The following is a 17,630-nucleotide window of genomic DNA, read 5'->3' as shown; positions in this document are numbered from 1 at the left end:
CAGCTCAATAGGACATTAGACTCAACAAGGTCATGCAAATTAATAACAAGGATTGGCCTTCAGCCTGAAATATGGGAAAGGTTAGATCGGGTGGGGATTTGAGGTTACAAGGCGTGCTGCTAAAGGCAAATGGAGGAAACAAGATCTCCAATAGAAAGAGGACAGATGACAATTGATCTCCAGTGACAGAACAGGCGGATCAATGGGCCACCTGTCTGGCATGTCTTAACTGGTTCTTGGAAATCAGGAAGCTGATCCTTTTAGAATAAAAAATAAAAGTTTTTGTAAAAGAGACAGCGAGGGGGAGAATATGCTGACATCGGTCTGTGAAGGACTCGGCTGCCCAATGCTGTTGTTGTTGTTGTTGTTGGGATCAGGATTTATGTTATTGTTGCTATTGTCAGCTGGAGAGGTTATCTATGATAGGAGGCTTATTGAGGCAAAGCTGTGTGTGCGCCTATCTGTGTCGGTAGATTTGTGCATATACATTCCCTTTGTGTTGTTGTTTGTGTGTGTGTGCGTATTCAGCAGCATGACTGATCAACAAACTGTTCCTGCTGCAGACACATGGATGATGGCAACGGGGGCAAACATGCTGCAATCCCTCAACTCCTCTTTTCCCTCCTCATTGTGCTCTTATTGTGCTCTCCCAGGCTCCCTCTGTTCTTTCACTTTATGCCTCCCTCCCTCAGTTTTTTATCTACGTTCTGCTTCTGTTTGTGTCTCATCCCCCCCTTCTCCCTTAACAACAAGGTGCCGTTTTGGGAGGAATGACACTAAAATGTGGTGACTGCAGTTACGTAACAGGAGCTGGTGCTTGAGTTATGTCTGCATGTATTTCTTTGCTTATCTGTGTCTGCACTATACCAGTCTGTCTTTTTGTTGTGTTTGTGTTGAACATGCAGCACACGTCTCTGTGTGTATAAGTATGAACTAATGTAATTGTTTAGGATGGCTGTTTATCCTAGCCATGTGTTAGTTGTCCCTAGAGCATTGTGTGCTTAGAGAAGGGCCTACCTGCAAAACAAACTCTGCACTATTAGTCACACAAATAAAACACAGACGCATGCACAGGTTTCTACTTTTTCTTCTTTCTAGCTTAACGTGCAAGACAAAGTGGCATTGTGACATGCACCAGAGCTGCTTCTTTGCAGCAGCCACACATGGATGGGGAACTAAAGAAATTCATCCAGCATCCAATTTTCTCACTCATCAGTTTTCCTCTTTTTCATTCTGTTGGCTCTTGCTAGATTGTGAAAAAATGCCCCTTTGACCATGACACCTTTCACTCTCAGCAGCAGCAGAAAGTTTGTGTGCATGTGTAGTCCTGCACAGGCAAAAATTTGCGTACAGAGTTGGAGGGCACGAGCACACGTACACTCGGGTTGAGTCACGGAGCAGCAGCTGCAGCGCATTGTGAGGCACGGCGCTGGCTTTGTCTATTCAGAGGCGAGCCTAAACACATCGACTGGGCTATACTGCAGTTGCTCATGCTGACTCACCCTGTACATTACCAGAGAGATGCAAGATGGGGCAGAGACACCGCGGGGGTGCTTAGAGAGTGGTCTCACCTCTCCCCTTCTATCGCTCATCTGCCTCCCTTCCTCCTCCACCCTGTCCAAGGTTATCTAGCGGGGGGGGGGGGGGGGGGGGTGAGAAGGTGACAATCCACCTGAAGAGCTCCGCTTAACGACAGCAGACAAAAGAGGGCCCCCTTCAAAAGAGCGCTGGCTATGATTAGCAATCTGTCCCTGTGGATACAGTGTGTAAAGCTGTCGGGCTGGGGGGAGGAAGTCTGAGACTATTAGAGGGATTGTTACTGTGGCGTCTAAAGCTGGCTGGTTGGCTGGAGGGAGCTAGGCGGGGCGGTGGTGGCGGTGGTGGCGGCGGTGGTGACGCTGTGGGTGGATGCACCATTTTTCTAGACCAAAATGAGCCCAATGTCACTGTGACAGCACAGCGCTCCTCTGAGGGCAGCGCGGGCCAGGGGGGGAAAATGATGGATGAGTCGCCAAGCAGCCTCTCCTGCTTCATCACTTTGTAGGTACACACACTCGCACACACACACTCGCACACAAACACAAACATGCACTCAAAGTCAGGGAAATATATCTGCCTAGTACACTCACAGGATGACAATGCATACCTTGCAATATGTTCACCCGAAGGTATCTGGGGATACACACTCCTGGTGTGCACACAATAAACACACACTACAAATACACTCACACAAGGCCATCTGGGGATACGCACATTCACTAACACATGCATGTGCACAAACGCTTTGAGTGATTTATTTGTGTCCACATGAGTTATAATTAATCACCGAGATATAAACACTCCAGATGCAGATATTTACAGGAGTTTTCAGTGACACGCACAACCACACACAGCAAACAGCACAGGCTTCATTATGGCTGCAGCCCAGGCTAATACCACAGGATCAAAGACAGATTCTCTCTCTCTCTCTCTGACCCAAAAGCAGCGTTTATTCCTTCGATGACCGAGCAGTCGCCTCCAATAAGGCCCCTTGGGGTCATCCTCTTGCTAATGCTCCACCTCAACATATCATCCAGCCAGCCTACCATTCACTGCAACAGCAGTCATCAGGGTTAGGAGGATTATACTCAAATGCCATTACTTAAAGTGCTGATTACCTGCAGAAAATTGTAACCAGTAATGCTGCTAAAATACTTAATTTACGCCACACTTCAATAAAAGCTTTTAGTTAAATAGGGTTCATTTTACTGTACAAGTCTGCAACATCAAAAGGAATTCCACATATTTAGATTCCACTGTTGTACAAGGCAATGCATTATCTCTGAGGCATCATGAGCTAACTGATGTGATTACTGCATATTTACAGTAAATACAACAGATTACAGATGTCATCTTTTTGGGAATCCGATTACTATAATTCTATTACACCTAATCAGATACTCCTACTCGACCCTGCACAGCGCATCATCCTGTGGCTGTCCTCATGCAGATGCAGGTCTATGTGGCCGGCACTGAAGGAGAAATGTGGCTGTCCTCTGGCGAGCACGGCATGTATAGCTGAGTGGCCATCCATCACGACCCTGCGGCAGAAAGCTCTACACACGTCCTCTGAATCCGCCCCTGACCCCTCGTCTCATAAGAGGGGGAGAGGGGATTGGGGAAGAGACAGGACAGTAAGAGGAAGGGCTGATAAACATATTCCCTCTGGGTGGGGGGAAGGGTGCCATGTAAGAAATCCTCCGACATTGGGGTTGGAGAAAATATGTCGGGGCCTCTTAGATTGATGGACTCAGCTTCTTCGCGTGTAGTGTTTTTCCTGCAGCACAATACGCAGGGGTGTATGGCTATGATTACTTATAGTCGAGCCGCAGCCGGGAGTGCATGGTGGCTACAGTCTAAATATTAGGATTAATGACCTCACTGGTCAGTGTAGGGAAACATCATTCATACTTTTATTGATGCCATGTAGAGCAAACAATGGCAATACAGGGTCTGCAAAATAAATAAAATGTATTTGTACCCCCCCCTTAGATAACATATACAGCACACTGTCACAGGCCAAATATAAACAAAAGTGGAAACACTTTCTGGTGGGAAAAAAAAAATCCTTTTGTAAAATAATGAGGGCTTGTGTTCTGCTGGCTATTTGAATGATAATGTGTGCAATAATACCATAATGTCAACCCACAGGACAGGACATGGTGAATGTCTGTTCTCCCCCCCACCGCCTCTAGCTTTTCATGAAATCATCTGCAGAAGGTGATTATATATGTAGATTGTCTTGCTTGAGTAGAGGATAATGGAGAAGTGAAGGGGGTAAGTGAAGGAGACGCCAGAATGGGCGTTGCTCGAACTTGTAACTTCCATTAATAATCAAAAATATGCTGTTGCGTCGGCGTCGTGATTGCCTCGCAGACCCTAAATGCAACAAATATACCATACAACAAAACATTGCTAACTTTGCATGTCAATTAAAGTGTTCTCCAGATAAACGAAGTGACTACATTATTGACTTTGCTTTAGAAAAACAACTGCATCCACATCTATCTATCTTCTAAAGAGGGCTTTCAGCTTGAACCAAAGAACAGAATTGGTGTAAATACAGAGCCAAAGGTTTGTTATATCATCCTTCCAAGGCTTGAAGCAACTAACTGTATAAAACAGTTACTAGCATAGCAACATGACATTCTTACGCAATGATATTTCACTGTTTAATGGTTACAATGGCTCTTTGAATAAATAGATATATTGCACATTTTATTACCACAGCCAATCATACTCTGATACTATAGTCCATATTTTCAATATAACTGAAGTATAAGGGAATCTTCATTTTGTCTTGTACCTCTAATATTGAATGAAAACGACATGCTTTTTTTTTGACAGAGCTTTTGTGACGGCAGTCTCATGTTATGTAAAGCCAGAGGACAAAGTCAGTTATGAGATGAAGAGGACTGAAAATATGTCATGTTTGTGCTTTCTGTGTTATTCAGGATTTGTCTGTAACGACATGTCTCCTGTCCTGTCCAGTGTCAGTGCTTTTAGCCATCAGCAAACACACATGGTCAGTAGCCGGTGGCGGCCCCTTTTTTGCTCACTGTGCACTTTTGCTGGCGCCCTTGCCACGATGCATCTTTAGTATCCTGTAACTGAAAACCATCAGCTCTGTCATTCTCCAATCCTGCCACTTCAGAGGTATCCGTGTCTCCCACCGAGCAGAGGTAATCTCTTAATATTGATCCGGTCACGTGGCAGAGGCAGATATGTTAAAGTGAACAGTGAAAGCTGCTCAAGAGGCCGGACTTTTCATGCTAAATGGACCCATAGTACTTACTTAATTCCTTTTGCTTCAAACTGTATACTTTAAACATGTGTCTGTAAGACTTACGCAGCCCTTTTCCTATAAGCTGCTAAGAATCTGATGAACTTGCTGCAACCACATCTACCTCGAGGAAGCTTCGAGAAGACAGGCATTGATTTCAAGCAAATCTGTCCGGACATCTCCTCTTTCTGGCTCGGTACACCTTTCCCCAGCTAATGAGCAGCCGTCGTCATTCCCCACCGAGTGAGACGTTCCATCTCATGCGTTGTGTCAAGAAACACTGGCGATTCATTACCAGTGAGGAGCGATGGAGGTGTGAAAAAAAAGAAAAAGAGAGAGAGTATGATGGTTAAGCCTGAGCTTTAAGACAGACTACTATGTCCCCTAATCCCTTCTGAGCAGCCGTAAGCCTTCCTTTATCGCTCGTTAGAATTGTGCATCCCTTAAACACATTAACTTAGGCCCTAATGCAAGCCCTTTTTTGTAGGACACAGCAGCTGCTCATAGCATCCAGTCACTATGCTAACAGGGGAAATCATCATAATTGTTGTCATACTCTTTTAATTGGGTAAAAAGGATTTTTTTTTTCATGGGTGCATCAGCATATTTTACAGCAATAACATCATCTTTAAAGCGCTTGAGCAAAGCTACAATTCCATACCATCCCTCAGACATAGATCAGAGAGGGAATTGTGATGATAAAATCAGGCATGAAATCACACATCTGCAGCCACTCAATCATCTTACATGTGCATGCTAGTATATTCCTATTTTTCTTCCTATCTCTCTGCCACACATGTTGTGTACAGTCTTCCACTTCTCAATAAACAGGTGAAAAAGGGAGAGTCGTCGCTCTCACAGGTCTTCTGAGACGGCAGGATCAGAGCTACATCTTTACTCCACTTCTATTGTACAGTAAATCTGCAGCCCTAGTGTATGCCATTTTTTTTTTTTACTGACCTTCAGTAAAACCAACATCCTCTCAGTCTGTCGGCCAGCGAGAGCTCTTTTAGCTGCATGAATAACTCATAACACGAGGAAACACTGTAAATACTCGAGTCAACAGGACACTCTGAGGCTGATAAATGAAACAGACTGAAGGAAACAGAATCTGATGGAATGTCATTCTGAATGTAATCTTTCTGTTAGTTCATTTATTTCCTCAATGTTCTTTGGGCTTTCTGATGGATTAGAAACAGTGTCTCTCAGTGTGTGTTGTGGAATGGATCATGTAATGCAGTGAGTAGTCCTCTTCATGTCTTAACAATGCTATGTGCACTGCTGTGTTATTTCAATTTTTCTCACATGGTTGGGGCCATGTTCCACCATCTCTGCCCACCTTGGCTTGATAAAAGCTAACAAGTGGAGCACAAACATTATTTTTATTTCACTGTTTTTCTTCCATTGCCATTTGTTGTGACTCAGTGCACATGGAGAGATGCGGCCTGATGCTGCCTGTGATCTCCAGCTGCGCAAAAAGGGTCGCACTGACGAGGCAGGACCACAACGAATGGGGCGGTGACTACAACAAAGCTGAGCTTGTTATGCATTCTGACTGCAGCAACGTGGCTAAGATGCTTGGTGTTTGCTGAGACAGCAGATGACTTGCCTTGCTCTCCCTGCCCCTTGCTCAACCAAGGCAGCATAGACTTAATTGCCTCATTAGCAAAAGGGCCAGCGCGGAGTCCGCCTCTTCCACATTGTTCAATGTCATGAGTGCAACCGAGAGGAAAGGTTAATAGAGTAAACAGCATCTCTCAAAAAATGTTTGCTTTTTTCGTATGATGGGTCAGTTGCCAAAAGCTTCATTTCACTCCTCAGTGACAGAATGTGATTTAATCTTATCTGCCTATTACTAACTTTATCATTCCTTATTTCACAGTTTATCTCAGCTTGCTGTTGCTGTGTGGTAACTCCTAAAGCTGTCTTTTTTTAAGCTTAGACCAGTTGAGAAAGCAGTCATCATGCCAACTTTAATTATTTTAAGAGCTTGAATTTGCAAACTCCGCTATTTCCTCCTCCGCAGCAGCGTCTTTGGACCCCAGACAGCAAATCAAGCCAAATGCTAACACTCTTGATTTCCCTCTTGAAGAAAGACACACAAAATAAAATTATGTCTGCTGCTGAAAGAAAACATGACGTGCAAAAAAAAAAAAACCCTCATGTTTAATCATTTTCACAGTAAAGCCTGGTTTACATTCACTGCTGCACTGTTCACACACTGAAGAGCCTCCTAACTCAAGAACCACAATAAGACAATGTCAGTCAAAGTTTGACAGTGTGGACAACAATGCCAAACCATGAGAGGCATTTTGAATGAACTCCTAAAGCCTCTAAAGTCTCTGCAGTACAGATGTGGTGATCTAGAGAATTAGTTGAGAAGAGTCAGAGAAATTGCATGATGGGCCAGGCTAAACAAGATGGCTGAAACAAATGGAGGACAGATGCCGGCCTGGGAGATATGATTGGAAAGTTGTTGGCATCAATTTGCTGAGTCTCTGAGGTGCACTCCATTACTGCAGAGAGCATACACGACCTCATGAGCACCACTAACCTACAGCTGCAGAAAGTACTTGAGAATTATTATGAGTGTTTATCCTGCAGTAACAAGAAGAAATATGCTCCATGTTCACCATAAGTGCATGCAAAGCCAGCGCTGCTCTCTTGCTCATGGAGAAATCTTTCTCAATATAGCATCCTGCAGGATACATAACATCCTTATTGTAGATACTTCACGTTGGGGTTTAAAACAGCCTTGCTGGCGGGCACTTTAAGACAGAGGCTACATTTAAAAAAATATACTGCTACGCATCTGCATGAGCAGTATAGCGTAAAGGCTCCATTTCATCAACAAGTCAAGTCTAACGAGTCGGAAAAAACAAAGGTGGTGGTGCCATCTGTTCTGCACCACTTTGCCTGGAAAAGGGGGAAAGAAGTGGGAGGAAGAGGGAAGGAAAAAAATAAGCTTTTTCCACACTGCTTAGTTTGACCAAAAGCCTGGGTGACATTATCTCCTGTGGAAACAAACTTCTCAACCTTTCTGCCTGATAGAGCCCCCCTGTCTCAGTCATTTGAAATATGGCGGTTACAGCTGTAGTGCAATCAGCCCATTACATACTTAATTTGTGGACAATCTAGCAGTTGATCAATGGTATTCAGTTTACAATGTTTTTTTTTTTTTTTATCTCTCTGCTATGAAAGACCAAATGGATGTGCATTGTGGTTGGATAATTAAACCATCCATCACACAACATCCAGTGCAAGAGAACAGGCCCAGCGAACCAAGACTAGACCTGAGTAAGAGCATTTCACAGTTCCTAATGAATGGAGATTACATGAGGCGAGGTTTCGATGAGCTAGGGTTTCATCTCCATGAAGGATTCATCTGCAGAATTGCATATGTCTTAGAGTTTTAAAGGGTTTCTTACACCCAATAAAAATAATACGCTCACTATTTAAAGTTTCTGCATGATCAACTTTTTTATCTTTCTCTACACTCAGCACAGATCTTAATTGGACAGATGGCTGAGTCCTGACTTCAGCTTTCATGCACTGAAAGAGTGAAGGGGATCCTCCAGATGGTGTTCAGGTGTTGTGCAGGTAACCGCTTTGTCTTCCACTACTCTAATCAATGGCCACCAAATCCCCTCCCTTCCAAGCATCATCCATCTTGAGGTCTTTCCAGGGCTGCATGGTGACGACCAAAAGCGGCTGAAGATAAATGTTTAAAGGGCAGAAGGGCCTCTGCTGATTAAAGCCACTAAAGCTTTAGGGAAGGCTGGCAAGCAAAAGAGGAAATGGAGTGAGACAATGGAGCATGCGCTTTCAAAACACCTAATGGAGTGTCCTGCTTGCCGGGCTAATAAACTGCTTCAAATTGAAAGGAACAGCGGGCATCTAAATAGAGCGACTTGCAACATTTCCTCCTGTTCATTCAGTCAGCTCCCAATTTGGAAAAGCAGGAGAACAGAGAAGGAGAAAAAAATGGCCCTGGCTCGCCTTTGTTGGGTGCAGTGCAAGTTGCTTTTCTTCATCTGCAATCAATTCTGGGAATTGAATTACAGCTGAATGCCATGTAGAGTGAAAGAAAGGTCATTTTTTTTGTGCACTGCCACCACCTCGGGATACATGAAATAAATGCACAATTCTTCCTGTCTGCATGAAAAATCCTTTGCTTTCAGATTGATGGGGAGGACCTTGAATGGCCAAAGTCTAGCTGAGAGCTGTATTCTCATCTCAGCAGTGTGATATCGGTTGAATGTCCAGTTTGATATTAGGACATGATGATCAATAAAAAACACCATGAAATGAGGCACCACACATGTTAGGGTCCAAACAAGTGCACCCCATGGCCACTGTAAGTGCCAGCAAAGAATGATCAGTTATTTGTACAATATACCACTCACTAAAAATGACAGACCTGCAAAGTCCAGCCTTGCCCATTGGTAAAACCATCAAACTGTTCGACCAAGGCCCTCTCTGCTGAAGTAAGAGAATAATATAAGCTGCACTACATAAAGCATTCGCTGCATGATTTATAGCAACATAAAGGGAAGAAATAAAGGCTTACATTGTGATGAGTCCAGGGGAAGAAGACAACAAAATATAAAGAAGCAAAACAGCAACGTCCACAAGGAAATACCCGCACATAAAGCCAGGGTTAAAAAACAGACTGGCTGAATATACATGTGAAGACAAAGACAGAAAACTGTGTGTAATCAGACACAGGTAGGGAAATGGGTGGGGCACCGAATCTCAAAGGCGGGAAAGCAAAAGAAGGAAGTAAAGCATTATACAAGGAAAAGGAAGAAAAAGACAGGAAAGTGACAAATTAAGGACAAAAAAGACAAAAGAAATGCATAACAATGCATATCATTTACATTAAATGATCTTTCTTTGTTTACCTCCTGACATGCTCACAAGCTCGAAGGTGACAGAGGGAATCCTTAAAGAGACATACGCGCATGACCGCTAAATAACATCGCCAATGTCACTCCTGTGAAGCTCATTGGGTATAAATGTTTTATCAATAGTTTGCTTCTTACCTCCTTTGTGTGTCATTGATGTAAGTACTATGCTAAGCGGCTTGCAAGTGAAAGACACCCCAGCAATAGGGATTTTGGTTTTTCGAGCTGTTTATTTTCCTGCACAGTTGGAACGCACAGCTGCACAGAAAACACAGATATACCTGGTTTCAGGGACAGGAAACACAGATCAAAAGCATGTTCTGCTTGGAGAAGACAAGCCTGACAGTTTTATTTTGCACAGGCAGTTTTCAATATGGCAGAAAGCACTGAGAGCTAAGAGCAGGGAGCGCTGAGATAGCATCTCAGCCCCCCCCCCCCCCCCATCACTGATAAACACATCATTCTAAATGGTATTTTTTTTAAGATGTATGAATTTTGATCACCTCATGCCTTTGAAGCCGAAGAGCACTCTGGTGGAGATGGATGGAATCCCATTTTCTGCAATGTCAATAGCTGCATAGAATTAATATCAGAACAGACCTTTAGTGGGATGAATCAATGGGAGACAATTCCATGCTCCACCTCGCCGACAACATCAACATTTATCTCACCGCTTTGCTCATTCTTTGATCTATTCACTGCGTCCATAAAACAATCCTAGACCTTGATGAAAATATGTATGCACACAAGCTACAAATCGAGTCACATTTTCTGAGAAAATAGAAAGCTATAATTGCACTTGCTCCATTGACTTTCATGGTTATTCGCCACTGCAAGTTAGGCAGACATCCTCCCTTTGGAGGAAGCTGCTTTGGCTTCAGAGATAACAGTAAGCTCGGGGGCAATGCAACATTACAGTGTCATAACTAACCAAGGTTTTAGAGGTCTCCTTTTAGTCTATGGAAAGCTGATCTTAAATAACGTATTAACTCTATAATGGATTTGTGCTTATTGTTAAGGTATTCAAGATCAGGAGTATTTATAGCCATGATGCTATAATGCTAATGCTGAACCCATTTAGCCACAATTCAGTTAACCATTTCAATGACATGGTTAATCAATATCTGCTTAGGTCACTTGGTGAGTGGACCAGAGGAAGACAAGTGTTTCAAAACAAAAGGGGGTTATCTTGTAAGATGACTGCTGTTGTCTTTGCTGCCTTGTGCTAACCTCATAAAACAAAGTGACACATAGGCCTTACCTATTTTTCATGTTGCTGTGATTACATTAGTTTAACTACCTAAATGCCAAAACAAAGATCTAGAGGCTATTTGATCAATACTAAATAGCAATCTGTAAAGACAAACAATTTGCAAGGCTGCAAAAAAAAGAATTGTTTTTATAATTAAATTACTTTCATTTGGTTTTATAACTAGGTTCTTAAATGTATTTATGTATACACTTATTCATAGGCTACAATTTCCCCTGGGCCAATGGTTGGGTCCATAATAATCTGACCAGCAGTCAAACTTAAAATATTCAACTTGCAATTATATAAACAGCAGTAAAAAGCTACAAATCCTTGTATATATGATCACAGTGACAGTTTGGAATTTTCAAAAACAGGAAATGACAAAAGAGCAATGAAAATCAACAATATTTAATCACCTTAAAGCTCTGTACATGTTACATCCTGTACTGTATACTGTAACATATTATAGCTCAGAGGGATAGCCTGACAAAAAAGCAATATGTTGTCATTTTTTAAAAACATTTTAGAACCAATTAAACTGAGAGCAATCTTTTTATCTGAGAGTTAAACTATAGTAAATAAGCATTGTTTACAAAGAGATGACCCTCCCGTAGAACTCGAAATCTGTCTTGGTCTCGATTTTGTCTCGGAATCAAATGTATTTTTACTTAATCTTGTCTCGGTCTCAGACCGGGCGGACTCTGGATTTTAAATCAAGACCAACACTGACAGGCTTTTTTTCCCCACGTCATTACTGTGATAAGGGAAACGCCCCTTTCTAAAACCCCCCACCCCCCCAAGTTACGGCCGCAACCTTCCCAGTGTTACAGACTAAGTGAGAGACACGCCCACTGCAGACAAGATGATGATTTTTAAGTGATATTTATGTTCTTGGTTTGTCTCTGCCTCGCTTTGCCTTGCTCTTGGTCTCAGAGCATTTGGTCTCAGGTATGTCTTGGTCTCATTTACAGTGGTCTTGACGACCACACTACCTGTAACCACTCGTGTCAATCTGTTTGTCCAGTCTCATTCAATTCTTCTTTTATATTTGTTTTGAAGATTTTTTTTTGTCCTGTCTCTCTGCCTTTATCAGAGAGACAGAACTGTGGATAGAGTCAGAAATCAGAGAGAGAGAGAGAGAGTGGGGAATGAAGAAGCCACAGGTCAGAATTGAACCCTGGGCCGCCTGCCTGGAGGACCATGGCCTCCTCACATGGGACGCACACACTAACCACTACACTACGGACTTAGCTTGACATGTGTATGTAATTTAACTTTAACAGAATATATTCCTTTCATTTTGTTGAGCACAAACTAAGTACAGTACCCCAGTGCAGTGTCAGGTTGTGAGGAGTTTGAGCATGTGGCTCCAGTCAGTGTGGATGTGAGCCTCTCTAAAACATCTGTCAAAGATTAGCAGTAAAGTGAAATAGGCAGTTCCTGTTCATACGTTCCAAAATAATCTGGCACTCATTATTCCCAGTGACGGATGAAAAGGGGGGAAGGGTTTATAGGTCAGGAACACTACACAAACCCTGTCGAGGCCTGTCGATAGGCATGTGCCTGGTATTTACAAGAAGAAATGATAGAAGGCCCCGTACTGGATAATGTTTAGATTTGTTTGGAAATCACAGAGAGACATGAGAAAGAGGACACAGATCTTAAACAAAGAAAGATTGAGCAAAACAGGAATTCAGGGCAGACTACACCAGCGTGACCTTTAGGTTTACCTCAGATGTCTTTGGCTGCTATAAAAATACAACCTGTCTTGACCTTCCACAAGTAGGAATAAAAGCACTTACAGTACAAAGCAGGTAGACTACAACCACCTTCATTCGAACAAGGCATTCAGCCTGCTGTGACAGAAAAGAAAAAACCTTCTGACTAAAAGCAAAACAATCAATGAAACATGAAGAATCCCTCAGTGATAGAAAAAAAAAAAAAAGGATGGCTGGTTATTCAGGGAGGCACGGTGTCATTCAAAGGCCGATCACACCAGCACGGAAAGTGCTTGGGAGGCAAATCAGTGCTTGTTAATGATATGGGTCAATTGTTTTGAGGACGGCTGGACCTCTGTTCTCATCTGTAGGCATCTTCAGTCACCCTCGGTCGAGGTTTTGTATTCCAGACTGTTCTGCCCTTGCCGAGAAATTCAGATTTGCCATTTCTGCTTTGAGTAATACAATCCTCTGTTGTGATGGAAGTCTGTTTACACTTTTGTTCTGCATGTCAAATCGCTGACATTGTAGGTAGAAGGGAAGTCATTCAGCTATATTGAGCAATGTGCTGCTAGCTATTTGGTATTTTTCCGTTGCATTGTGATTGTACTCTATATCCTACAGCTCGGAGCAATATCTATAGGATGCTGCATCATGTATTATGGAGGTTTACAGAATCTGTCTGCTCAGTGTTGTGTATGAAAATACCTGCAAGCGTTGTATGCATCATGTCTATCCTCTAATTTCATTGTACAAGCCAGTTTAAAGAGAGATTCTGTTGTCATTCAAAGGTTTCCGTTTTTCCAACATGAGATGAAGGTTCACTCACTTTGCATGACTCCACACCTAACTGACAGAATGTGAAATATCTTGCAAGTTCCCGTTCCACAAACCATGCAGACCTTGCCAAATTCTTCCCATGCTTGCGAAAAAACAAATACTTTCAAAGCTGAGAACATACATAGGGGACGCTGCAATAGTAAGGCTTAAGAATAATGCGAGCCAAAAAGGATGCCTTAATGTATGGTAACTAAACGTCAAATATCCAAATGTCTCTGGGTTTTGTAGGAATGTCAGAAGTCTGACTGGGTGTGTGTGTGGGAGTGTGATTCAGGCGCAAACACATCAAGATGTCACTTCATAACCTCTGGCTCAGGAGGCTCCTGTCATCTTCACATTTCAGAGATCCTCTGCCTACCCCGGCAGACATGCTAAATATAGAATGGGGACAGAATTTCTGTTTGGAGCCACTGCTCTCTTTATCTACATCTAATACTAGCATGCATGCATGGGCGAAATCTCTTCCCCGATATACAAATGTATGCATGCGTGTGAGAACACAGGCATCAGTTCACACACTGATGTTTAGAGTAAATGAACTCCCACGATCACTCATGTAGCATTGTCTCATAGCTCGATGCTCATACTCATGTGAAATGAGGCTGCCGAGGTTTGGATCTTAAACAAAAGCTGCTCATTCTTTTCAATTATAATACTGTCTAGTGGCTTACACTCTGTTATTACTTCTTGGACAGTCATTTTCAAATTCCTTCATTCAGAGTCATTTAATCCTGGAGCAAGGACAGATAGGCAATCCATCAGGAAGTCTCCTCTTTACCTGAATCTCCCACTCTGTTCCTGAGTTAGCTTTGACCTTGTTCTGTGTCTTACTTGGTATCGGCAGAAGGTACAGAGGGGAGCTAAAGAACTCTCAGTGGCAATTAATTGCGCTACTTATCTGTAATGTGAACAGTGGATATTACATCTCACACTGATATTAAATTAAGGATGTCTCAGGACTTGCGAGACCAAAGCCAAATAAAAAGGAAATGAGCCCCTATTAATGACTATTGATTCTTTTATAATAAAACAGCCACCTCCTCTCTTTACTTGGCCATGGTGTTGATCTTGAATTAAAACAGGGCTATAACTTTAGGGGGGGGGGGGGAATGTCCTTCAGGCTTCCACAGCAGAGCAGCCTGAGGAGCTGCATATCTTGCTGGTCAGGGGGAAAAAAATGCTTTTTTGGCTGACATGCAGAATTTTTGTTTTTGTTTTTTGCATGAGAGACGCTTAATCCAGGTTTGCTAGTGCACTGGACATTCATCCTTTTTGATATCCTTTCAGTTGCACAAATGGTTTATATAGTCATATTTTGTGACATGAGAGGGGAAGGGGAAATGTCACTATGGCAACAACAAGTCGTTTTACACGAGACTCAGGCTGATGGTTATTTTAAGAAAAGTGAGCCACTATTTCTGTATTTGTATTAAGGAATAAAACAAGTAATTGCAATTCAGCTTGTGATATATAACCTTGTCTAATCTGGTTCAGATTTGTCAACTAAGGTTTTGTTTTTAAAATCATGAACATGATTATAATTATAAATCCTCACCATCATATTTATCAGTATGGACCAGGTAACACAACATTCTCAATACAAAGCTGATGGCAAAAACCAGCAGAAGTGTTGGTGTGCAGCGTCCTCTGCAGAGTCAGCTCCTTTAGTTAAAGCGCTAAAGGGTCAGTGACCACATACTGGGAGTTCACTGGCTGACCAATGTAAGCCTTAACAAGTCAGCATGTATGCAGGTCCACATCTCCCTCCATCAATTTTTCATACTGCTTATCTTCTTCAGGGTTCACAGGGGACCGGAGCCTCTCCCAGAGTGCACAGAGTAAAGGTGCAGGGTCCCCTCCTGAGGGGTTGCATCAGTATTAATGTAACTGAATAATGGGAGGCGAAAACAAACTCTTAACACATTTTCAGGCTGATAGCACAACCCATATCACATAGAAGCAAATAAAACCAGCTGGATGTCCAAAGTAAGGGAATGAAAAATTCAACATGAGTGATCGAGCCCTTTGATTCTTTCCAGACCGCTCGCCCATGAACAGCGAGCCTCATGTAGACCAGAGCACGACTATTGGACTCCAACCAAAAGCAGGCGAGCCGCCAGCTCTCTGGTGCAATATTCCTCATATGGCCACTTTCAAACACTCTTCCTTTTAACTCAGGGGTTTCCAAACTTTTTTCATACCTAGAGTCCCTTTTTCTGAGTCATGTCGGACTATAACTACTATTAGGAAAATGCATCTTAATCCCCAGCTATACAGCCAGCTAGGGAAATTCCACTGCAGGTTATGAGACAGCAGAGGGGAGTGTGAAACCTCTTAACTAGAAGTTGTTTTTTACACACTGTCTTGCAGTGCTACAGAAAGTTCCTGTTGGTGAAGTCGCAGTGGAATTTAACAATCCCATCATAAGCTCTCAACCTAACGTCTCCTCCAGGAACTAAGTACTATACTGGAGAAATGTAGTTGTACAACCAGTATTGATTTAAGCAGCATCAAAGCTTCCATTAATGAGCACTGGAAACAAACATTTTCAATTAACCTTTTCAAGTCCAGTCTGGGAAAAAAAAACACGATGCAGCCAAAGAAATCTAAGCATCTACAAAACTCTAAAATACCATTTAAAAAAAGTGGCCAAACACACAAGAAAAAGCTTACAGGGAATATTGAATCTTTGTGGTGACTGTATAAGGTGTTTTTTTTCCTACATATTTGTTTACCGGCAGAAGGCCTGTTTTTGAAAGATTATGCTTAGTGTAAATAAATGCGGATACAGGGTCAACAAATCTAGACAGATGATTTAAAGGGAGGGGTCGGGGGAACTTTTAAAGCCTTTAATTTCGCCCCTTATAATAATAAAGCTCCCCCAAGAAGAGCAGTCTATGGTTTGCAAATTTGAGACGGACCTGTACGCATAGAAACGTAAATATTTAAATAGCAATCTTTTTTTGCGCACACTTCGGTACGAGGGTGTGTATAGAGGCTGAAATTAAATGAAATAAATTCATCCATTCTGACATCATTGTTGGCTGAAATTATTTGCCAGATGTGTTGAGGTGGGTTTAAACAATAAGGAGATAAAAAACGACAGACATCAATGTACACATCGCCAGACAAAACACACTCCGCAGCTTTCTTTAAATGAATAAATTATCTCATAAAGGAGAAGGGAAGTGACTTACCCAGAAACAAAGAGCGAAATATTGCAGACATCACGGCTGGAAATCCCATAAGCAAACGGAGCTGGAAACAATGCGCTCAGACTGCCTTCAGATTCATTCGGCTGACCTAAGTGCAGGCACAACGAAGCGGCACCATCAGCGGCTTGAGGAGCGAAATCACAGAAAAACAAATCTTCATTGAACGCATGAGTCCAAGGACATCATATGTTGCACGCGTCCGACATATCTAAGCCTCCCAGGAAGAAGAAACGTGGCTCTGTCTCTTCATCGTCACGTTCAACGCAGGCTACTTGGCGTCAAATCAAAGTTCCCTGACTGTCTGGCTCTGGCTTGGGACGTGTTGTCTCAGGGTCCCCTCTGTCTCCTCCTCAGTAGTCACTCCTCCTTTCCTCCTCCGCTGCACAAAATGCCAGAGAGGAGGAGGAGGAGGAGGAGGAGAAGGAGGAGGAGGGAGAATAGGTGGATGATGAGGGGATGCTGAAGGATGGAGACCTCTAGAGTCTGAAGTTCTCTTTCACAGCCTGAGCGATCTGCAACAAACTCTAAAAAGACTCAAAGAGAGGATGTGAGTCCTCTTGAAAGGTGTCACGATTCCTGTGTATGAATTCCACAGTGGGCTTTAACGATTATGCTGATTAAGGAAAATACAGAACTGCACAACTACACATGAATTAATCATTCATTCAAGACGTTTTTGTTTCCAAATATTTGCTGATTTAAAAAAAAAAAATAGTGATCATATATTTTGATCATATTATTTTTGACTGTTAGTTGAACTAACTAAGTAATCTGAAGACAGGTAATTTCCATTTATTGACATGAATAACACTTCTGTGAATCCAGAAATGAAAAAAAGCAGAATGATTGACAATTAGACCTTGCAATTATTTTCAT

At 42.5% G+C, this 17,630-nt stretch overlaps 1 protein-coding gene across 1 annotated transcript in view; it reads right to left on the bottom strand.

The window, feature by feature from the left end:
- The window catches only part of clmpb (CXADR like membrane protein b), a 71,755-nt gene extending 54,551 nt beyond the window's left edge, over window positions 1–17,204 (bottom strand). The window contains exon 1 of the mRNA XM_020649422.3: window positions 16,737–17,204. Within this exon, the coding sequence (XP_020505078.1) occupies window positions 16,737–16,785 (49 nt within the window). The 5' untranslated portion in view covers window positions 16,786–17,204. The remainder of the gene's footprint in view (window positions 1–16,736) is intronic.
- Window positions 17,205–17,630: the final 426 nt, after the last annotated feature.

Source organism: Labrus bergylta, chromosome 11 (assembly GCF_963930695.1).
Source record: "Labrus bergylta chromosome 11, fLabBer1.1, whole genome shotgun sequence".
Classification (NCBI taxonomy): domain Eukaryota; kingdom Metazoa; phylum Chordata; class Actinopteri; order Labriformes; family Labridae; genus Labrus; species Labrus bergylta.
This window is presented reverse-complemented; position numbering and strand designations above follow the sequence as displayed.